This window comes from Lodderomyces beijingensis, assembly GCF_963989305.1.
Source record: "Lodderomyces beijingensis strain CBS 14171 genome assembly, chromosome: 1".
NCBI lineage: Eukaryota > Fungi > Ascomycota > Pichiomycetes > Serinales > Debaryomycetaceae > Lodderomyces > Lodderomyces beijingensis.
In genome coordinates this window covers 1,661,535-1,683,794 of record NC_089970.1, presented here as the reverse complement: position 1 = coordinate 1,683,794, position 22,260 = coordinate 1,661,535, and the positions used below count along the sequence as shown (strand labels likewise).

Below are 22,260 nucleotides of genomic sequence, written 5' to 3'. Positions count from 1 at the left end.
TCGATACCAAGACTTGACTCTAAATAAACTACTGGATCCCTCCCGCTACACGAATCAAAAAATTCACTTCTATTGTTTCTCCAAGTTCCTCAATTTTTGAATGATGCTATCCAGGTGGCCGTTGGTAGTCATGATGCCGCCGTTGCGACTTTGGCTAAAGTCTTTCTTCACAATGGGACTCAGCTGTATCGATAGTCCATGGTGATTCATGTTTCTTAGAATCATGTCGTCGTCATCGTAGCTTGCCAATCCGGCCGCGTTACTGCCTCCACTTACAACGCTACTCAATTTTGAATGCGATAGTGCCCCTGTGACGTATGCAGGTCTCGAATGAACCACGGCACTCGGTGTTGTTGTCAAGTTGAACAATGTGCTTGACGAATGGCCCATTAGCTGTGAAGACGTGGAAGCGTTCAACGAGGGACTAAAGTAGAAATCGTCGAGATACGACGGCGAATTCCATAGTTTTTTCATTATTGAGTTTGTCAGTGGTGTATTGCGTATCCCACTGGCTCGGAGCGGTGTCATTTTGATGGATTTGGGAGTTCTCTTGTTGAGGAAAATATGCGAAGGATGCGACAGCAGCAGCAGCAGCAGCAGCAGCAGCAGTTGCAGTTGTTGTTGTTGTTGTTGTTGTTGTTGGGGAGGTTGTTGGAGTTGATGTTGATGCAGCAGTGGTTGAAGCAATTGTTGTTGTTGTTGTTGTTGTTGTTGTTGTTGATGCAGTTGTTGTGAGGGAGGTTGCAGTTGCTGCAGTTGATGTTGATGCAGCAGTTGCGAAAGGTGTTGGATGGCTGCTAGGCTGACTGTATTGCGGTATGAGTTATTTGCTGGAGTGAGTGGCTCGAGCAAGGGGCCGGTTTCACTTGTCCGCAATGGAGAAAGCTCGAAATTGGAATTGCAACTGAAGGAAGATGTATAAGTGAGGTTCTTTTCCGCCAAGAGGGGCTTTTCAGGCGAAGCTGAGGTGAAATCATCGTTCAAGATGATTCTTGGTTGCGTTGGTGTGCTTGACAAGGTGGGAAGCAGGGTGATGGGAGGTAATTTTATAGATCGATCGTTATCTAGAACTTGCCACGCGGTGTCAATGTTATCTTCGTGGCTATTCTGCTCAGATTTGAATTTTTTCTTCATGGGTGGGTCAAGCACGGTGATGTCTTCTTCATGCTCTTGTTCTTCATCGTAAGGGAGACTTCTCTTTTTGAAATAGGTGGGCGACGACAACAACAAGTTTTGTTTTTGGATTTGAGCACTACGAGTTTCTGCTTGTGCAGCCTCAATCGCAGCAGCCACTGCTTTCCTTGCTTCTGCCTCTTGCGCTTCTTGCGCCTCCTGAGCCTCTTTATCGGCTTTGGCTTTTGCCTCAGCTTCTTCGGCAGCCTTTTTAGCGGCGGCGTTTGCAGCATTTATGCGTGTTGCCTGGTTTATCTGGTCCATGACTTGATGATACGAAGAGCGCTTCACGCTTCGGCTTTTCAAAAACTGCTCTTCGTAACCCGGTTTGATGCACCAGAAATGGCCTTTCCCGTCTTTGGATTTTTCTCCTTTAACAAACGCCTTGTTCAAGGACAAGTTGTGTCTTATCGAGTTTTGCCAACCGACATCTTCCTTTCTGTAAAATTTAAAAGTGTCTGAGATCCACTGGTAGATGTGAGACAAGGTCAATCTCTTGTCCGGGTGAGACAAGATCGAGATGCCGATCAAGGTGGCGTAGGAATACGGAGGCTTGTCTTCCGAGTATAGATTGAAGGTGGTTGGCGGCGCTGGGCTTTCACATGGTTTATTTTTCGGTTTCTTGGCCAGGGACGATTTCGACTTGAGCGAAGAATCAACCGCGTGCTGATCCTGCTGATTCTGTTGCCGTTGCTGCTGCTGCTGAGGGGATGATAATGCTGGAGACAAATAACTAGATCTAATCATCAAGTTCTGGTCGAAATTCGAAATCACAGTGGGGTCCAAATGAGCTGTTTTTAGCGGAGTTGCAAAAGCATCGTATATTTGGCTATGAGTGACTCGTTTAGAATGAGACGGAGGCGTTTGGCTTGTCACTGTGGTGTTAGACGCCTTCAAAGGTGTCGCCGAGGCTGTCGGATCTGAAAACACGTTGGGATAGTATCTCGTCGACTCCAGCAACGGGATCCTAAAAGAAAACCTTTCCGAGGAGAAGGACATTTTTTTTTTATTTATTGGGGATGGATGTGCTCTTCAAGGAGGTTGATGTGTGTAATTAAGCTTTTTTCCTCAAGAGCTGCCGTTAACGAAAGGTTTGAACCCGAGGGAAGGGCAGGAGGGGAAATGGTGGAGATATGGTAGATTATATATATATATAAAGATATATGAAGTAGGTTTCCAAAAGTATGATTGCTGGCGCGGATGCTGCTGCTTATTCCCAGTGCAAGATATATATGTGTATATATACAATAACGAAGCTAATCTCACTCACGTTTCACTGGCCAAGCATAAGGTGTTTAATAAATAGCGAGAGAGACGGGACAAGAAGAGGAAGGCAAAGAGAGACGAAGAAGAAGCTTTCCTGCCCTTGTCCTTTGTCCAATTGCAGTTTCAAGTGCGTTGCGTCTCGACTGGTTAAAATTTTGGTCGGTTGGGCGGTGAAGGGGCGACGCGTCAGTCAGTTTTTTTTTATTTTTTTTTATTTTTTTTTATTTTGGCGTCGTGGATAAGCGGCGTTTAAAAACACGGGCACTGCATATAATGCCATGCACGTGACTATCGCATGACTATCACGTGACCCTCGCCCTCCTTTACAGCGTTAAAGTCCAAAAGGGAAGAAGAAGACGCGCGTTTTTTTTTATTAGAAGAAAAAGAGAGCCACCAACCGTCGCCAATAAAAAAACAAAAAAACGCGAAAATGGCAGCCACAGGGATAAAAATTTGGTGGCTATTTTATGGCCAGCTACAGAGTAGTTCCGTTTCATCTTGCCGAGGAGTTGCAGAGAACATGGAGAACATGGAGAACACAGAACACTTGTGATTGCTACGTTGTTCCTCCACCACCCCTCACTCTCTAGTCTGGAACTAGCACCTTTTGTCAAGTTCGTTTCACAAGTGGATGATTGTTCTACTTTTCTTTCCTTTTTTTTTTTTTGTTCTTTTTCTCCCGATTGGAACCGGTCGAGTTTCTTCTTTACCTGGCCGATCCAAAAATCAAGAAAAGGACGAGATTTGCAAAAAGAAGCACTTGCTGCAAACGCTCTTTCTTATCTTACCTGATCTGCTTCGTTAGTCCATCGCACGCCTGAGAGAGAGAGAGAGATATCTTGATCTCCTTCGCTAAGTCGTAATTTCCCATCATTGTATAATTTTTTTCTTGCCTTCACCATGCTGTGCCCTGTTAGTCCAATATTTGTTTTCAAAAAAAGTGGGAAAGTGGGGAAGGCGATAATATGGAAAAAACAGCTTAAGAATAAGAAAGAGATATAATTTGAGAAACGCAGAGTGGAATTGATCCGAGGATGAAGGAAGCAAGGGGGTAAAGTGGACCAGAGAGACGGCTGCTAAGATATCAAACACTCAAAGAAATGGCTCTCTCGGGTTTGCCAGTACGGCACGTGCAAGTTCCCACCTACGCTGATATGAGGGAAAAGATCACGTGACACCAAGTATTGGTCTACGCAATTTTACACGACTTTTTTTTCTGCCACGAGAATTGAAATTGGAAACAGGAACAAGTAGTGAGTGGGAGAAAGAGAGAGAGGTTTTGAAGGTTGGGTATAACATTGGCTTTCAGGCTAGAGACCACCATAGATCCTTTTCTCAAAGACATCCCTCGGCTAGTTCGCTTTCCCCGCCACATATGGACGATTCAGTTAGGTCCTTGATTAGGTTTGTCAGCAGGGGGTTCTATAGCACTCCATATGTCTTGATACTAGATGCGATATTGAGACACTCGGTGCTATCAGAAGACGACTTGATCCATTTAATTGGTATTAAACGAAAAGAGCTCCGTTCGCTATGCAACAGGTTGGTGGAGGACAGGTTGTTGGTAAACCATATTCAAAGAGAAGAGAATGGCCAGCAAAAGTACATCACGAGAACGTACTTTTTCATCCACGTCACCGAGGCCATCGATTCGATCAAATGGAAGGTTCACTCGATTGTCAATAGCTTGAAAGAAGAAATGAGCAGTTTCGGCAACCCTCAGGGCTACATGTGTCCTCGATGCGGCAACAAAGTGTCGCAGTTGGATGCCATCTCCTTGTTGAGCGAGGATAGAACAGAGTTTATATGCGATGTTTGCCAAGGCGTCTTGGTGGAAGATGACTCTTCCCAACAAGCAATGTTGAAGCAGGAGAAATTGGAGAGCTTGATGCTTCAAATCGACCCCATCATTAGATATCTCAAGAAAATCGACGACACACAAGTTCAAGACAACGACTTTGAAAGCAGCTTATTACAGGCAATCCCCGCGCAATCTGCTTCCACGGCGCAGTATACCTTGTCGAATCGTATCAGCTCGAAATCGAGATCAAATGCTCAAGCGTTACAGAATGCCACAGCCAGATCGCAAGCAACGTTGCATGTTTCCATCACAGCCAACGATGAGAATTATGAGCGCGAACAGATGGAAAAGGAAAGACGAAGACAAAAATTGGAACAAAATGCTTTGCCCTCGTGGCATTCTGCCAGTACCGTTGACAATAAGCAACGAAATATGGACTACATGCGTGATGACGACGACGACGACGATGGCGGCGATGAAGATGACCTAGAAGGAGCAGACGGGAGTGCTGCTAAAGTTGAACTCAAAACAGAAGGTGAAGGAACCGCTGAAGCTGACGAGGGCAACTCTACTGAAATCTCGTCGGTGTTGCCTACACCAGAACCAGCAAACAACAACTACAACAACAACAACAATAACAACGGTGCTGCAACTTCGTTTGCTAATGGTGGTACCAATGCTCCCGATGCCAAAGACAGAGAAGCACAAGATGCATTGGCAGCTTATTATGCCCAATTAGCTGAGCAAGAAGGGGAAGAAGATGACGACGACGACGATGACGATGACGATGACGATGATGACGATGATTTTGATGATATAGTATAGAGCATGTGTATATGCACAGGTTACATATACATTATTGATAGAACCCTCTGCAACTACGTGTGTGCCTTGCCTGTCTCTGGCTCTCTCTGTCTGGCTCTCCCTATTTATTCCGAACACCCCCCGACGAGAGCGAAAAGAGAGTGAGTGAGAAAAGCAACATCCTTTACATTTCAAGGCAAACTTTACACTCCAAGAAGACGAAAGGGACCCTTTAAACAACAGCATCAACATCACTACTGAAACTACTACAGATATTATCATCGTCATTAACACATATATATATCTGTATTACTACTTCTACTTTTGCATTTTTCACTAGATGACTACTTCGGGACTAGTGACACCGCATTCAAGGCCGGGCACGCCAGCAGATCTTCATTCACCAACACCTTCAGATCAATCGAAATTCTTGCAACCACCCACGTCGTCAAGCCAGCTGCATCATGTTTTGCTGGGGGGAGGCTCATTATCGTCCCACGCCCCCACGATAACTTCGGGGTCAGGGTCGCATCCGAACCCATCAAACCCGTCATCGAGCATTTCACTGCCTTTTAAACACACTAGTAACGTGCCCTCGTTTGAAAAACCCATTTATGAACAGTTGTTGGCCATGTACAAAAATTTACTATCGCTCAAGAATAATAGAAGCAAGTATATAAATCTGAAAGAGGTTTACCAAATCTACCACGAGTTTCTCAACATCATCAATGATTTGAAGTTGACTCGAAAAGATGAAGAGTTGAAAGGCATCACGTTGCAGCTCCCCAATGGGAACGATTTGATCATTGATGACAATTTCCAGTTGCTAAGCTTGTGTTTTGTCACTTGTGGACTAACCAAGTTTGCTCCTGCAACCTACTCGAGCTTGAGCACCGTGATGAAACTATTGACGCACTTGAAAGAATGCAAAGTGTACACGATGGATGACTTGAACCCCGTGGGAGCCCGGCTAGAAGAGATTCGAAATATCATTTTAAACAGCCACGACAACTACCAGGACGAAGATGAAACAGCCGAGCAAAGCGAGCATTCGCTGCAGAGCCACCAGATTGAAGAAACCTTGTTGAGGAATAAGTTGAACAAGTGTGAGACCTTGTACGATCAACTCGTTGACAATTTCAAGAATTTCCCCTCCGATTTGGAACCAGTATACCACGAGTTGGTTGATATCCGACAACAGATTTTGAACTTGTTTACAGACTACCACGACGACAGTCCCGAGAAACAACTTTTGCTCAACAGCAGAATAGCTGCTATTAAACAGGATTTAAAGAATATTGAGAAATTCAGAGACGAAGGCGACGGCAAATTCCATAGTAATGAAACAATCGACGAGCACCAATTGGATTCTGTCCAACCAGTCTTGAACGGATTGATTGACGATTGTAACAATTTGATTTCAGATTTACAAATGCATGACGAAGAGTTATCGCTCGAGTGCCTCACCATTCACGATGGCGAAGATGCAGCAGAGTTGAAAAACCAATACGATGCTCTATACCGGCAACTCCAGGATTTAAAACTGACTTTGGATAATCTATTGATCACTAGAAGATGGACCTTGAGAGAAACAGATCTCTATAGTTATCAAAAGAGTCTCAAATCAATTGACGAACAGAGAATGCGAGCTGTGCAACTGACCCACAAGGGCAAATTCAAAAAATACCAGCTTCTCATTTTGTATTTATTGCGTCGTTGTTATTCAATCATCTACAAACTATTAGAAAGCAGTGAACCTGTCAGCGAGAGCTTAACACCAATACATAACCAACTTTCCACGGTGAAACGCTGTCTTCTCGAATTGAAGCGAGTTGACGGGGTAAACAACTTGCGTGAGTTGTACCCTTTCCAATTCAAGTTGGCATCAATCGATAATCTCCGCAAGGATGGGAAATTCATTGTGGATACCACCGTCCCTGAAGGCCAGGGGGCCCTTTGTGCTCTTTTATCGGAATGTTTTGACATTTTGCAAGAAATGAAGATTGAAGTGGAGGAAAAAGAACTCGAGGAAGAAGGAGACGAGGACATTGACGACGCCATCACCGGCAGCATGATTGCCAATGGCGGAAGCTTTACCAACTCCAAAGAGGACCCAAGTGCCAAGGGTGAATACGATGACGTTGAAGTCAAGAGAAATAGATTCAAGGATTTCAACGAAGCAGATTACGACTTGGATAGCATTTCGAATTTCGACGAGGACGAAGAGATTGAAGAGGAGATGAGCGATAGTGAGTACGAGGGTAATGATTATTATTGATGATACATGGGATCTAGGGTTATTGGGTTATTGGGTTTCCTTTTTTTTTTTTTTTTTTTTTTTTTTGGAGCTTTTATTGTTTTCTTACTGATTGAGAAGTATTTATTTTAAAAAGAATTTGACAAATGTAAATAGAAAAAGAAGAAAAAGAAGAAGAAGTTGAGTATTGGAGTTGGTGAAAATGACCTTTAACTCGTGTAGAGCACCTCCCACGGATACGGCCAAAGAAAAAATCCTCCTTACTCTTAAATTGTTGTTTAGATAAACCCACCTACTAGACCCTCCACTCTTGTCTAGACTAGATAGTCCTTTATACCGCGGTGTACCGGACGTCCTCCAATATCCGGGTCCTGTATGAAATTGCTGGCGATGTGCTGGCGGTTGATTTCTTTTTGCTTTCTTGTTCTTCTCTGTATGGCGATGGTGGTTTGCACTCGCACTACTGCTGGCACCGTAGGCTGTGCCCCATACAAAAAAAGCTCCACGGGATTTCAACATCTACTGGGAACCTATTACAACCACCAACCCCCTTCATCCAACCTCCCACACACACACTTCAACCTTCATTTGCATTCTCTACGTTCGACCGTTTAAAGAAACAAATTTTTTTTAATTTAACTTCTCATTAGAAACAGCCTTACGTGCAATATTAGTGCCGTTTTCTTTTTTTTTTTTTTTTTTTTTTATTAGCAAATATGATGTCCACCGGCTCCCATCGAGGAGATTCCAGTAATAGCAATCCCTTGAATAAGTCCAATATACCTCCTCACATGCTCAACAATACGCCACGCTCGTTATCGGACTCCACCATCTTGTCACATCAACACGCCAAAAAGAGAAAAAGATTTGAAAATGAAGAGGACAGGGGCGATGGCAGTGGCAAATTCAACTACACAGCGCAAGATCCCAGACATAGAAACAAGCATTCGTTAGCACCCAACTCAACACGAAGCAGCACCAGCAACAGCAGCAACAGCAATAAGCGAATCAAGACTCCCAAGATTATAGGCCACCCGTTGCCCACTTCGCGTATAATTGAGTCTCTCGACAAGACAAATTTGCAGAAACTACTTCTTTCACTAGTTGACATACACCCTGAACTAAACAAAACTATAGGCAAAATTACCCCGATGCCGCTGACCGATGGCTTATTGAACATTTTGAACCAAAAATTCACCCAGATTATAGATAGTTTGCCTTACAAATGTGATTCTACCAGCGATTATTCGTATTTACGGGTCAAGCCATTTTTGCACGAGTTTTTATCGTGTTTGGAAGACTATGTGCTTCACATTCTTCCACATACAAACCCGCACAAGTACCATCGGTTGAGCCATGCTTTGAATTTCCTACATGAAGCAACTAGTTTTATTCACAAGCTACCAAATTTCACAAACTCCGAGTACCAGTACATTAGAAACACCACCCATGAGCAGCTTGCAAATTGCTGGCTCATTATTTTGAACCAAGAAAAAGCAGTAGAGGAAGGCGAAGACTTTTACAAAGTTGTTGAAGAATTGCAGTTGGTTGCGAAATTGAAAATGCATGCCTTGGAAGAAGCTGGCGGTGAAAAATTCAAAAAAGTGCTTGAATGTGTGGAGCTTAAATTGTTCCAAGCTGAAGAATTGTTCAAAGAACAGGCTAATGGAGATATGAGTGGGAACTATGGTAATCGCAGGTTGAACGAATTGATCACCGTTGATTATTCACAGTATTCGTTAGCTAATCCATCGCGGTAAAACAAAAAAAACACCACTTGTTGTTTTTCTTTATATATCATTCACAATTGCATTTATTGATTTTAGGCGGGCTAATATATAACACATGAATTGAATCGTTGTCATCATAAACACCATATATTGGCTAGTAGTAGCTGGTCCTTTCCCTAAGTGACTCTTTATCTGTGCCGAGTTACGGTTCATTGTAGACAGACACACGTGAGCACGATTTATTAGTAGCATTGTTTGCTCCACCAGTATCCAATCCATGGAAAGGGGTGTCAACATAGGGGAAATCAAGGGACTGTGAAATTTCAGAAATTTCATCTCGCACCAACCTCCTCTTGCCCCCCTGGAAAATCGAAACCCCACAATCTTCCATACACAATCCTCCATAAACTCTCTACACACCTCCAGCCTACACGCACCCTACACACTCGCAACAGCTGCAATGATTGAGCTCAAGGGCAAGAACGCACTCGTCACCGGCGGCAGCGCCGGCTTAGGAGCTTCAATCGCGCGCCAATTAGCCCGCGAGGGCGTCAACGTAGCCATCAACTACGCCCACTCGCAAGCCCGTGCCCAAGCACTAGCCAGCGAGCTCGCTGCGTCCTACAACGTCAAAACCACCGTGATCCAAGCCGACATCTTCGACACCGGCAATTTGCACCACGTGGTTGAGCGCACGGTAGCCGAACTCGGCGGACTCGATATCCTCATCTCGAACGCTGGGTGGACTCGTATTGTCGACTACACGGATTTGGAAGGGATGGATGAAGAGTTGTGGGATGGCACCTTCAGCGCCAACGTGAAGGCGCACTATTTCCTTTTCAAGGCCGCTAAGCCTTACTTTGACAAAAACGAGGATGGCGGCGTCTTTATTGCGAGTGCCAGTGTTGCCGGGCGCATCTGTTACGGGTCGTCGATCCCGTACGCCGTGAGCAAAGCGGCGTTGATCCATTTGATCAAGATGTTGGCGAAGAGCCAGGGCCCCAAGTGCAGGTTGCATGCCGTGTGTCCGGGGTTGTTGTTGACGGAGTGGGGGCACCGGTTCAGCGAGGACAAGATCCGCAACACGGTGAGCAGGTCGCCGATTGCGGTGGTTACCGATGTCGATGAGTGCGCGCTGCAGTTTGTCCTGTTGTGCAAGTTGGCTACGCTGACTGGTACTATCGTGGCCATGGATGCTGGCATTTCGTTATAACCTACCATGACGTTTATTACGTCATGTCTGTTCGACCCCCCCCCCCCCCCCCCCTCCCCCTGCTTCTTGTTGTGTTTGAAAGAGATATATTTATTACTCGTCGTGCAAATCTTCTCCCTCTTACCTGTCATACTCTTTTCTCATCCAGCGACTAACAAAATTCACTACAAATCTCAAACTTTCCACCGGTTGCAGTGGTGTTTGATCTCGAATAAAAGAGGTTCGAAAGGCTCCCGAGTCGGTCGCCCCTTTGTTTTATCCTCTCTATGTAAGCCGTAAAGCGTGTGGCCACCTCAAGCTGAAACGCTCCACCCTTTCTCTTGATGCAGCCAAACCCAAAAAACTCCCACACCAACAAAAAAAAAAAAAATTCTTGCAACCAGAATTTCTCTTCAAACACGAGGAATGTTGCAACACAAGTTGATGCCGAATCGTTGAGACAGAGAAGAGAGTGGACAACCACACCGTCAAGAGAAGGATGGTAACGTACAGGCAACAGGCTACAGGCCACAAGACCCAGATGGGGCCGGGTTTTTCCACGATTGATCACCGATGCATTGGCCACCTGCGTCAGTACCACGGGTGATCCATCTTGCTTGATTGCTCGCTCGCTCATGGCAGTAAGCTTTTCAGGTACGTTTCACTCGGAGCGTGTTGTTGTAACCACAGTCGATTGAAACAAAAACCAACACAAGCTTTTTCATCCTCCCTGCCTGGACTCAGTGTGGTTTTGCACCTGAGGTGGGGGTGGGGGGGGAGAGGTACGGTGTCAAATGTTCCCATTATCAGTGGGTAAATTCAAAGGCGGCTGACGCTGTCGTAATAATAAAACGCAGCAAGAGCGAGTGTGTTAAAAAAATACCACTAATTGTTTAGCCTGGTGTTATTTTATCAAAAAAGAAAATAAACAAACGGTGCGGATGTGTTGTGTATCGTGAATTTCGCAACATCGATTTTTTTTTTTTTTTTGATCCCACTGAAGTATGGTCCACCTCCTTTTTTATCCAGAGTTATCACCTGGACTGGGACATAATTAACGGTTATCATACTTTATCCTCGATACTCCACATACTTTGCTAGAGATTGTCCTTTTTTTTTTTTTTTTCCTTTTTGCTTTTCATTTTTTTTAATTTAATTCGTTCAACCATTTGAATCACGAACACATCAAGGCTTTACCCTCCCTCCACCTTCCCCCCTTTCCAACCCATCGAGGTCATAAAAAAAAAAAAAAAACTAGAGCGAGAGCACACCTGCCCAGATCGACTTCGATATCACCCAGTCAGTCAGAGTATCATGTCGGAAATTGCCACCAGTAGTCAATCGACATCGACGGTTGTGTCCTCCTTGGTGGCAAACTTGGTTCTATTTGGCTGTTTTGTCGCGGGCTATTTGGTGTTGAGACTCAAGTTCAATCGTATCTACAGCCCTAAATCCTCGTCGTTCGATTTGGTGCCCGAGGACCAAAAACCCGAGCCGTTGCCGCGAGATCCAATACGATGGATATTTGTCCTCTTGACGAAACCTGACTCGGTTGTTCTCCAGCAATCGGGTCTAGATGGGTACTTTTTCTTGAGATATTTGAGAACATTTGCCTTTTTGTTCTTGTTTGGCTTATTGATGTGGATCATCCTTTTACCCATAAATGCGGCAAATGGGTTGGGAAACAAAGGGTTTGACCAGTTGTCAATTGCCAACGTCAAGGACCATCACAGATACTATGCTCATGTGTTTATTGGGTGGATTTGGTACGGTGCAGTGATGTACGTCATTTACCGCGAGTTGTTTTTTTACAATTCGCTAAAGAATGTTGTTTTATCGTCGCCAAAGTATGCCACGAAGCTCTCTTCCAAAACAGTCTTGTTCCAAGGTGTTCCAGACACTTTGTTGGACGAGAAGCAATTGTTCAAGGTGTTTAACGGCGTGAAAAGAATCTACGTGGCCAGGACTTCAAGAAAATTGGAACAGATGGTCTCGGAAAGAGCCGCAGTCGTTGCCAAGTTGGAAGCGGCAGAAAACAAATTGTTGAAAATGGCCGTCAAGGCAAAGATGAAAGCAGATAAAAAGGGATTGCTCTTGGAACCAGCAGATGAAATTAGTGCTTATGTCCCAGAAAAGAAAAGACCACGCACTAAAACCGGTGGCTTTTTTTCCAAAAAGGCAGACACGATTAGATGGTGTCAAGAAAGAATCCCCATCTTGAACCAAGAAGTGAAGCAACAGCAGAAAAAGTTTCGACACGTGAAACCGCTAAATTCCATTTTTGTAGAGTTTGAGTCGCAATATCATGCCCAGATTGCGTACCAAGCAACAGCGAGCCACAACCCAATGAGGATGGCTCCCGCGTATATTGGCTATGAACCAGGCGACATCAATTGGATGAATTTGCGGATGTTTTGGTGGGAAAGGATCTTTAGAAGAGCATTGTCGTTTGCTGCCATCGTAGCTCTTATAGTATTCTGGGCTATTCCCGTGGCATTTGTCGGTGTTATTTCCAATTTCACCTATTTGGCAGATAAGCTCCCCTGGTTGAGATGGATCGAAAACTTGCCCTCGCAGCTCTTTGGTGTCGTGACCGGTATTTTACCAACTGCATTGTTGTCGCTTTTGATGATGTTGTTGCCCATGATTATCCGGGCTTTGGCCAAGATCTCAGGTTGCATCTCGACCCAAACTGTTGAGCTCTACACTCAAAACGCCTATTTCGGATTCTTGATGGTGAATGGTTTCTTGGTGACCGCGTTGGCGTCATCGGCAACTGCCACCGTGACCAAAATCGTCGAGCAACCTACTTCGGCAATGGGCATCTTGGCCGACAAGTTGCCATTGTCGTCGAATTTCTACATCTCGTACTTGATTTTGCAAGGTATGACGGTTGCCGGAGGTGCCTTGTTCCAAATTGTGGGTTTATTTTTGTACTACATCTTGGGATACTTGTTGGACAGCACAGTCCGCGACAAGTGGAACAGATATAATGGTTTAGGGAGTGTGCTGTGGGGCACGGTCTTCCCCATCTTTACTCAATTGGCCTGCATAACTTTGATTTATTCGGTTATTTCACCATTGATCATCATCTTTGCCTGCGTTGCCTTTTTCCTCATCTACATTGCCTACATGCACAATTTGATTTACTGTTTTGTTCCAAGTCCCGACACTAGAGGCCAACACTTTCCTCGCGCATTGTTCCAGACCTTCACCGGTATATATATTGGCCAGGTCTGCATGCTTGGTATGTTTGCCGTGGGCAAAGGCTGGGGCCCAATTGTGTTGCAAGCTATTGGAACAGCTGCAACTGTATTCATTCATATCCATTTGTCCCAAGCTTTCAACCATTTGTTGAAAGTGGTACCACTAGATGCCATGCGAGCCCTCGACGGCATCTCCAATACTCCTTCATATATCGGCAACTCCGAGTTCAAGTCGAAAGTTTTGGACAAGAAGCGATACAGGAAATACGATGCCAAGTTTGAAAAAGAATACCAAAATGAGCAAGTGCGTGAACACGAAATCCACGAGGAGCTACTCAATGACATCAAGAGTCACGACCCAGAGGCAAATGTCAACGAAATGAAGCTCTCGGTGGTGCCTTTGCTTGCAGATCGCGATTATAAAACAACGGAGTCCAGTAATCCAATTGTCAAATTCATGCGGCCCGATGTGTTTCTCAATTTCCGCCATGCAAAGAGATTACTACCTGCCACATTCATGATTGAACCAGAGCAGAAGGACAATAAACACGCATACGACGCACCAGCAATCTCGGCCGAGTGTCCCGGTGTCTGGATACCCAGGGATCCTATGAACCTAGCTGAGACTGAAATCCGGCACTTGGAAGGAATCGTTAGAATCAGTGATGAAAATGCTGCTTTCAATAAAAAGGGTGAAATCGTTTTCCTCGGAAAACCACCAAATTAGAAAAAGGAAAAAGAAAAAAGAATCTTTGATAAGCTGTAGATCTAAGTAAACAAAGACAGTGATATTTATATCCAGAATTCTGTATTCAGAACAGTAAAAGAAGTCGACTGGTATGAATCTGATAACTCTGCTGGAGATCCCATATGAGCGAGCAATGCTATCACATGGATACCGCCAGAAACATCAAGCAAACTCTCACAGGAAAGAATGTGAAAAAAAAGAGAAAAAAAGACAAACGAGATAATGCGGGGGGTGGAAAGAGCCGGAGAGAGAAGGAGAGTGACAAGCGGAAGAGCTCTATTGTATCCGCATAGGCGAACCAAAGTTTCCAGAACGATAGATAAATATCCAGCCTGGTTCCGCTTTTTCCTTTTTCTTCCTTCCTTCCATGTTCTCAAGTTGGATTAAACGAGCAACAATGTCGCAGGCAGGTCCGAGAGGGAACCATAGTGTCACCAAAGCCATCACAAGACTCTCCTTGACCAACAACCACCTCCATTTGTCCCGCACATCGTCATCATCATCGACTTCAATTGCATCCCCACCATTGAGACTACCACCCTCGGTCATTGCGAAAAGCCAAGGAATCAAATACACAACCACCTACGCCAACTACGCCACCACCACCGACGGCAAACTCCTATCCTACTTCCACGACATCCCCTTGGACCTCGACCTTGGCACGCAGGAAGCAAACTTTGTCTGCGAGATCCCGCGCTGGTCCAACGCCAAATTCGAGATCTCGCCTCATCTCCCCGCGAACCCCATCGTGCAGGACGTCAAGCTGGACGCGGTGCGCTTCGTCAAGAACTTGTTCCCTTACCACGGCTACATCCACAACTACGGCGCCTTTCCTCAAACGTGGGAGGACCCCACGCAGGAGCACGCGGGATTATACGGCGACAACGATCCGCTTGATGTGTGCGAGATTGGCTCCGACATCTTGCACACGGGCGACGTGAGGCGCGTCAAGATCTTGGGTGCGTTGGCGTTGATTGACGATGGCGAGTTGGATTGGAAAGTCGTTGTCGTGGACGTGCGTGATCCGCTTGCGTCGCTGGTGAATGACATTGACGATGTCGAGACTTTGTGTCCGGGGTTGTTGAGCGCCACGAGACAATGGTTCAAGGATTACAAGTTAGCGGATGGGAAAGCTGCAAATCGATTTGCGTTTGAGGCAAAGTATAAATCGGCACGGGAGGCGTTGCAAGTTGTTGCGGATTGTCATCAGAGTTGGCAGAGATTGATTCTGGGCCAGGTTGGCACCACTGAAAAAGTGCAGCTGTTGCCTGCTATTGCCAACACTACAATTAAAGGATCACCGGGCCATTTGCTGGAGTTCGATACCAAACTCGACGATTCCCCTCCTCAGCCAGACGCAGAGGTGCCTCAAATTACAAACAAGAATTACTACTTCAAATAATGATTTCCTTTTGGTTTTTGTCATTCATGTATAGACAAATAAAATTTATAGAACAATAGTTACCCCCTCTTTTTTTTTTCTCTAGTTAAGTATACCATTCATGTCTCTGATTGCAGCGACGATATGTCTCACCATTTCCTCGTCAATCGTTTGGTTTTCATTGCATTTGGCAATCCTCGATCTGAGATGTTTCGGGTGTTTCAATAAATTGTTTAAACTTTCAAGCAAATCATCTCTCTTTTCAGCCGTCTCCAATCCTGGGAAATCAGCAATGGGGGCAGCGCCAGTAATGTCAACAGGAACATTTGCCGAGTTTAACAAATCGTAAATGACCAAAATCTGATTCATCTCGGAGACGGCACTAGTCGAGATATTACCTGCTTCCCAATTGTTTATGGCAAATTCAACCTGTTTACCTAGTAACCTCAATGCAACGCAAACTTCGGGAAACACAAGTGGTCCCAAGGCGTAGATGCTGCTGATGATTGTGGGCAAGAAGCCATTCACCCATAAATTATAATGTCCCGGCTCGTGCGCAACAGACAACCCTCCAGCTCGAATCGGTTGCGAAGCGGGGCTCTCCAACAACGTGATGAAAAGACCCGATGAGACGATCTTGGAGGCCACCGCAGGAACAAACATCATCTGGCGCAAAAACTCCAAACTGAGCTGTGCTATGGCAAACTTGTCATTTACAGCTTCAGGAAGCAAGGAGTTAGTGAACATCTGTAACAAGGTGGTTATGGTGCCCGTTTGCTCAATCAACTTGACTATCGCCTGCTGCAACATCAAGCCATTACATTTGAGCTTGGCGAAAACTTGCAAAATCGATAAAATCAACAGGAGATCATCGTACCTTTCAGTGATCTTGGCGTTTGCAAGTTTCGTTTCATCTCGACGACACAAGGAAATGTCGTTTTGCAAGTCAATAGCAATGCTTCTCAACCCCTTGATGACTATGGACTCAAACAAGTCTCTAAACACACTGATGTACTCCGACACTATTCCAGAGCTGTCTTGGATCAACAGCAATGCACAAAACACAATCCTCAACAAAAACCTTTCCACATCTCTTGACTGCGCCAGCTCCCCACTAGTAATCATGCTCTTATTCTTATTCTCCTTCTTCTTCTTGTCAACTAATAAAGTGCCCGCGCTTTTGATGATATCGAATACAACTTTTTCCTGTCCGGCAACCTTGCCTCTGGAATAAAACGAATAAATCAAATAAAAAGCCAACTCAATCCTTTCATAGTAAATCTGGTCAAACTCCTTCAGTGAGACAGTTTCATCAGTGTTGATGTCCGTTTGCAACAAGAAATTGACAAACTTGAGCAAATTTGTGTTCAACTTGTTGCCCTCGTAACGACGACAAAAACTGGCCATCAATATACCGAGGGACTTGGCACTTTCCATTTGCGAAGTGATAAACTGGGTGGTTATACTGGATGCAATAACCTGCTCGCGAAGCTGGACCCAGTCATCGTGGTTTTTGAATAAGGTATCCATCAATGCAAGGTTGTAAATTACATTGACCCCGACTCGATTCCTTTTACCCGGTGGACTTAGGAATTGCGAGAGCTTGAGATCGGGAAATGCTTCATGAAAGGAAGTTTGCAACCCTAAATGTAGTGTCGTCAGCTGGTTATGGCTAATGGTGAGTTTTCTTTCTGCAATCTCGATAAACTCATCCGAGTTGAGAAAATCAATGATTTGGTGCTTGCATTTTTCATTCTTGGTGGTGAATAAATACAAAGCTAGGATATCAAGGATCTTGGCAATCAACTTGAGTTCATAACACCGACTGATTAACATCTCTGGTGAAGCAGGTGGGTCTGTAATCTGGATTCTCACCCTATCTATAAGCAACGAGATAAACTCTTCGTCGTACTTGTATTCTCGAACAGTGGACCACTTGTCGCACGCCAATGCAAGCGCATCAACCAAGTGAACACTGACGGAGTTGGGGTAATACTTCATATCTCGCACGTTTTTCTTCAAAAGCTGGATAACCGAAACATCATTTTCGGTTTGCTTCTTTGCAGCATCTGAGGCCTTGGCATGATGTTGGTATCTATCAAACGCATCTTTACCCGTGTTGAACAATACTACTAGCCCGGTTTGGTCGCTGGTCATTACGGCGCAGATGAAATCATGGATCGCAATCTTGATCTTGTAATCTTCAAACGAATTGTCCAACCCCGCGGCAACTGCATCTTTGATAACTTGTGCCGTGTATTCTCCCAAGTGTGACAAGAGCGAAGGGGCACCTCCAATTTCTCCAGTTTCCCCACTTTCTCTCCATTTCCCACTAATAAGACACGAGAGGAGATCAATGGTAACCTTACGGTATGACTCCACTTCTGCAAATATCATGACAATGGACGAAGCCTTGGCAAAAAGCTCCTTTTCGAAAGCCAGCGGTTCCAAATTCAAGGAAGTCCTCAAGTTGAGTGCTAGTTGACTGAATGAAAAAACAGCACGGATCCATCTGTCGTGCCAAAATCCAGAAGTATCGGTGAGCTCATATAAATCCAAATCCTTGGCCACATTCTCCATCGTCCTTAAAAGCGGAAGCGCGGATCGGGCGCAGTTGATATCGGTTGATAAAAACGACTCCAAAATTTGCAAGGATGCCCGGTGGAAAACCTTGGCCACTGGTTCTTCGCTGGAGGACAGCAGCAGCAGCGCCAACCCTCCTCTCTTGACACCATATGCAGTAGCGATAATCGTGGAAAAGACGTCGAGCAACAAGACACCCAATTCCAACTTTTCGGCGAATGAGTTGAACGGGCAGTATGTGAAATTCTCAAACAAGAAAACCAAGTACAGAACAATCTCAGACAAGCTCTCACTTCTGGATCGTGAGGGGCGAAATGATGGGTTGTCCAAGGTGATACAGTCTGCAACCAATGCCAGTGCCATTTTCACAAGCGATAGCGAAAAACCATAGTCTCCATTAACCATTTCCACAGCTCCAAAAAGGGTGATGGCCATCCCTTCTTTCCCATCGCGCGAGAATAGCGATGATCGCGACAAATAGGGCCATATTTTAGAAGGCACAACGGGAACCAAATCAGTCAATAATTTGACAATTACAGTTATCAACGCTGAATTCCTGCGTTGCAACGCCAGTTCAAAGAATGAAAAAATAGCTTCAAAAACGTCGGAGGTGTCAATGTATGCCGACATTGCTTCCAAGACCAATTTGACTTCGCTCGCGTCGTTATCTAAACAGACACTGTCCATCAATTCAAAAATGGTGATTAAAACTTCTTCTTGAAGCGGATCGAGTTTGGCAATTTTGAATATATTCTGCAAGACTCGACCTAAAAATGCCCATCCATTGTACTGATACAAAAAGGTCACCAATACTTCATCAGGCTTTGCCGCGGGTAAAAGCTTCGCGGTGGTCCCTGGAGCCAAAGCCAAGGCTAATTTTTTGTTTGATTCAAAAGGTGGATTCACCAACACCTCCTCCTTCAATTTGATCAACTCCGGATCCTGATCATCTATTTTATATAGCTTGTCAAACTGGTCCCTTTTATAAACTTGGATATATGAATTCAAGGAGTCGAGTTCGTGCAACGCAAAATTTCCATTGGTGCTGGCCAATTTGATATAAGGTGACAAAAGTAGCGGGAATTTTGCTCTTGCAATAATGAGTGCTTCGGAGAATGCTGCACTGGCAAAAAAGTTTTCAACAACATTGTGGGGACAATTGCGCAAGATTTCAGCTATGCAACTTGTGATTTCGAGATCCAAGTCTAATAGCAGGAGCGACGCACTAATGACGGTGGCAAGAACTGCCGAGTAAACGCTGTCGTAGCGTAATGTCCGATTCAATGCCCGCAAAGCCACAAAGACGTCTGCACTTGAAGAGGAGGATGAGGATGAGGATGAGGATGAGGGGCTTATTTTGCTGCTTAGCCGTTCCATGGCCAAGTCGATGCCAGCAATTGTGAATTTTTTGTTTTCTTGAAAAGCCTTGGAAATCGGCGAGTCGGGAAATTCTTCCAAAAAACATCGTTTTCTAAGGAGTATTATGCTCCACGCAAACGAAATGACAGAATTGCAGTTGTAGTCGCTCGTAACGATTTCATTTATCAGGCTGAACGCACCGACATTGCTCATGTACAGGGACTTGTTTTCGCCCGTGACTGAATCAAAGCTGTTTTCTAGATCCAAGAATGCAATAGTGATGAGTGTGAATAAAGCTTGGAGTACTTCGAAGGACTCGCGATGCTTCAAGTGGAGCCCTAACGCAACTGCAAAGTCGGTTTCTTTTAAAATCTCGAACCATGTTTGCACAATATCTTTATCCACCAAGGGGTTTTGAAGCGATATTTCAAACAAGATCTTGCACAACTCTATTAGGTATAGCACTGCTTCGTTGTGCATGGTTTGATCGACTTGAGTCGTTAATCCAGTTTTCTGAGACGCATTATTGATTATGTCTCGAGACGATGCTCGTATCGAGTCTAGTAGTGACTTTAGATACTTGTCCGATAAGAAAATCTCTCTCCCCAAATTGCGAATGATTGACGACGCGTACTGATTTGTCTTGTTTCCAACCAATTCGCGGGCGATTTTCAAAATCGTTCGTTGTTCTCTCAAGATGTTCCAGATATACAACCGGATGCGCCCGTGACGTGTCTCGAGCTCCATATCGTCGCTCAACTTGCTCTTGAAGCTGAACGAGCGCGATGGCTTTGACGGAATCTTTTTGCTCGTTTGGACAATGACCCTGACAATTTCATCGAGATTAAAACCTAGTATTTTCTCGATGAACTTGGCATCCTCGATGTTTTGACTTGTGATCTCGGTGTAAAGAATCCCTCTCAACGACATCTCCGTGGCGCCAGCCCTGATTGTTGGTTTGCCGTCATCCTGGAACGGCGTAGGTTTTAGCAAAACACTCTGCGTAAGTAAAAGAAACTCATTGATCGCTTCCAGAAGGTACGGGTCTTGACAGTCCTTGATTAGCGAGAGCGCATTCTCGAAAGTCCAGTATTGCGTCGGTTGGATGGGTTTCAATGGCAACTTCGTGCTTCTCGCAGACTCTGTCTCTACTAGCGACGCGGTCATAATCCTACCCTCCTTACTCTAAGAATTGTTCTTGACCTCTTCTTCTACCTATCCCACCACCACGTAAAGTGTGATTGTCTCGATAAGTTGGTGGTTGCTAAAACACAGGGACTGAGATGTTGCATCCAACCTTGGTATTATTTTCGTCTCTTTTTTTTTCTATGTTGGCAGAACATCAACAAAGAGATGGGGCGCCTTTTTTTTCATTTTGCAGTGAATCACCACTCCACGGACGAAACTTTTGCCCACTATAATGACCACTAAGCTGCGAGCGTTTGCAGTCAATGCTCCCGGGAAAGTGATCTTGTTTGGTGAACATTCGGCCGTTTACGGGAAATCGGCAATTGCTGCTGCGTTGAGTTTGAGATGTTACCTACTAGTCTCACCTTCGAGTGATGCCAACATTATACGATTGAAGTTTCCAGACATAGACTTGGACCATTCATGGGACCAGCGAGAGATCCCCTGGAGCAGGATAAAGGAGCGCCAGAAATTTGATTCTCGAGGACGACCCCAGATACCGTCCGAGTTGGAGCCGGAAATAGTCGACAGTTTGTCACCGTTGCTCGAGGGTATTCTGAACAACAAGATGCACCATATTGCGTGTTTTTGCTTCTTGTACTTGTATGCGAGTCTTTGCTACAATATGCCTGAGGGAAACACATTTGTTGTGAGATCGACGTTGCCTATCGGAGCTGGGTTGGGCTCCTCTGCATCCACGGCCGTGTGCCTCTCCGCGGCGTTGGCGAAGCTCGGCAACTGGATCGCTGACCCGCAATTGTCCCAGACTGATCTCGAGCCTGAAGGTGATGATGAGGGTAATGACCACGATTTGCACTTTATCAACGATTGGTCGCTCATTGGCGAAAAATGTTTCCATGGGAACCCTTCTGGGATCGATAATGCTGTTGCCACCTATGGTGGAGCAGTTATGTTTCAAAAATCGTCTACACCGGGCCAGCCTGCCTCAAGAACCAACATACGCAACTTGCCACCTATAAAGCTTTTGCTTACAAATACAAAAGTGCCCAAGAGCACAGCAGAACTCGTTGCGGGAGTCGGCGTGTTGAACAGGGAATACCCGGCCATTGTCACTCCCATCCTCGATGCCATGGACAAGATTGCGCGCAAAGCACACGACACGATGGTGACTTCAAAGTTTGGGGACCACGAGGTGGCGATTTTGCGTAAACTAGTGCACATGAACCATGGGTTGCTCGTGTCGTTAGGGGTCTCGCACCCGTCGTTGGAGACTGTGAAAATTGTTGGCGACAAACACAAGCTTGGAGCAACAAAATTGACCGGTGCTGGCGGTGGAGGATGTGCCATTACTTTGGTGGCCCCCAATGTCGAGGAAGACCAAATCAAGGAGGCTGTGCGTGAATTTGAAGAAGCAGGATTCGAAAGCTTTGAAACGTCGTTGGGTGTTAAAGGCGTTGGCATGCTTTTTGCTACAAATGTAAAAGAGACACAAGCAGAAACAGCACTCTCTTTGGAGCTGTTTTGCCTGTACAAGAGCCGGAACGAGATTGAAAATGCCCTCGCGATTGAAAATGTCCCTGGGTGGAAATTTTGGTAATCCATCCACCTCCT

At 45.1% G+C, this 22,260-nt stretch overlaps 9 protein-coding genes across 9 annotated transcripts; 7 read left to right on the top strand and 2 right to left on the bottom strand. All coding sequences in view use genetic code 12, as the record gives it.

Annotated features, from left to right (window-relative positions):
* Positions 1-69: 69 nt before the first annotated feature.
* LODBEIA_P06790 (uncharacterized protein) lies at positions 70-2,172 on the bottom strand (the record flags this gene model as incomplete). Its single annotated transcript, XM_066976625.1, has 1 exon — positions 70-2,172. One exon carries the CDS (start codon positions 2,170-2,172, stop codon positions 70-72), a length of 2,103 nt encoding a protein of 700 aa, XP_066827617.1.
* A 1,642-nt stretch (positions 2,173-3,814) lies between these two features.
* Positions 3,815-5,065, top strand: LODBEIA_P06780 (uncharacterized protein; the record flags this gene model as incomplete). The annotated part of the gene is made up of 1 exon (XM_066976624.1): positions 3,815-5,065. The coding sequence occupies one exon, from the start codon at positions 3,815-3,817 to the stop codon at positions 5,063-5,065; it is 1,251 nt and encodes a 416-aa protein (XP_066827616.1).
* Positions 5,066-5,384: 319 nt separating this feature from the next.
* Positions 5,385-7,322, top strand: LODBEIA_P06770 (uncharacterized protein; the record flags this gene model as incomplete). The annotated part of the gene is made up of 1 exon (XM_066976623.1): positions 5,385-7,322. The coding sequence occupies one exon, from the start codon at positions 5,385-5,387 to the stop codon at positions 7,320-7,322; it is 1,938 nt and encodes a 645-aa protein (XP_066827615.1).
* A 695-nt stretch (positions 7,323-8,017) lies between these two features.
* On the top strand, positions 8,018-9,061 carry LODBEIA_P06760 (uncharacterized protein; the record flags this gene model as incomplete). Its single annotated transcript, XM_066976622.1, has 1 exon — positions 8,018-9,061. The coding sequence occupies one exon, from the start codon at positions 8,018-8,020 to the stop codon at positions 9,059-9,061; it is 1,044 nt and encodes a 347-aa protein (XP_066827614.1).
* Positions 9,062-9,491: 430 nt separating this feature from the next.
* Positions 9,492-10,244, top strand: LODBEIA_P06750 (uncharacterized protein; the record flags this gene model as incomplete). The annotated part of the gene is made up of 1 exon (XM_066976621.1): positions 9,492-10,244. The coding sequence occupies one exon, from the start codon at positions 9,492-9,494 to the stop codon at positions 10,242-10,244; it is 753 nt and encodes a 250-aa protein (XP_066827613.1).
* A 1,293-nt stretch (positions 10,245-11,537) lies between these two features.
* Positions 11,538-14,156, top strand: LODBEIA_P06740 (uncharacterized protein; the record flags this gene model as incomplete). Its single annotated transcript, XM_066976620.1, has 1 exon — positions 11,538-14,156. The coding sequence occupies one exon, from the start codon at positions 11,538-11,540 to the stop codon at positions 14,154-14,156; it is 2,619 nt and encodes an 872-aa protein (XP_066827612.1).
* Positions 14,157-14,574: 418 nt separating this feature from the next.
* On the top strand, positions 14,575-15,579 carry LODBEIA_P06730 (uncharacterized protein; the record flags this gene model as incomplete). Its single annotated transcript, XM_066976619.1, has 1 exon — positions 14,575-15,579. The coding sequence occupies one exon, from the start codon at positions 14,575-14,577 to the stop codon at positions 15,577-15,579; it is 1,005 nt and encodes a 334-aa protein (XP_066827611.1).
* Positions 15,580-15,660: 81 nt separating this feature from the next.
* LODBEIA_P06720 (uncharacterized protein) lies at positions 15,661-20,667 on the bottom strand (the record flags this gene model as incomplete). The annotated part of the gene is made up of 1 exon (XM_066976618.1): positions 15,661-20,667. One exon carries the CDS (start codon positions 20,665-20,667, stop codon positions 15,661-15,663), a length of 5,007 nt encoding a protein of 1,668 aa, XP_066827610.1.
* Positions 20,668-20,920: 253 nt separating this feature from the next.
* Positions 20,921-22,246, top strand: LODBEIA_P06710 (uncharacterized protein; the record flags this gene model as incomplete). Its single annotated transcript, XM_066976617.1, has 1 exon — positions 20,921-22,246. One exon carries the CDS (start codon positions 20,921-20,923, stop codon positions 22,244-22,246), a length of 1,326 nt encoding a protein of 441 aa, XP_066827609.1.
* Between the last annotated feature and the right edge of the window lie 14 nt (positions 22,247-22,260).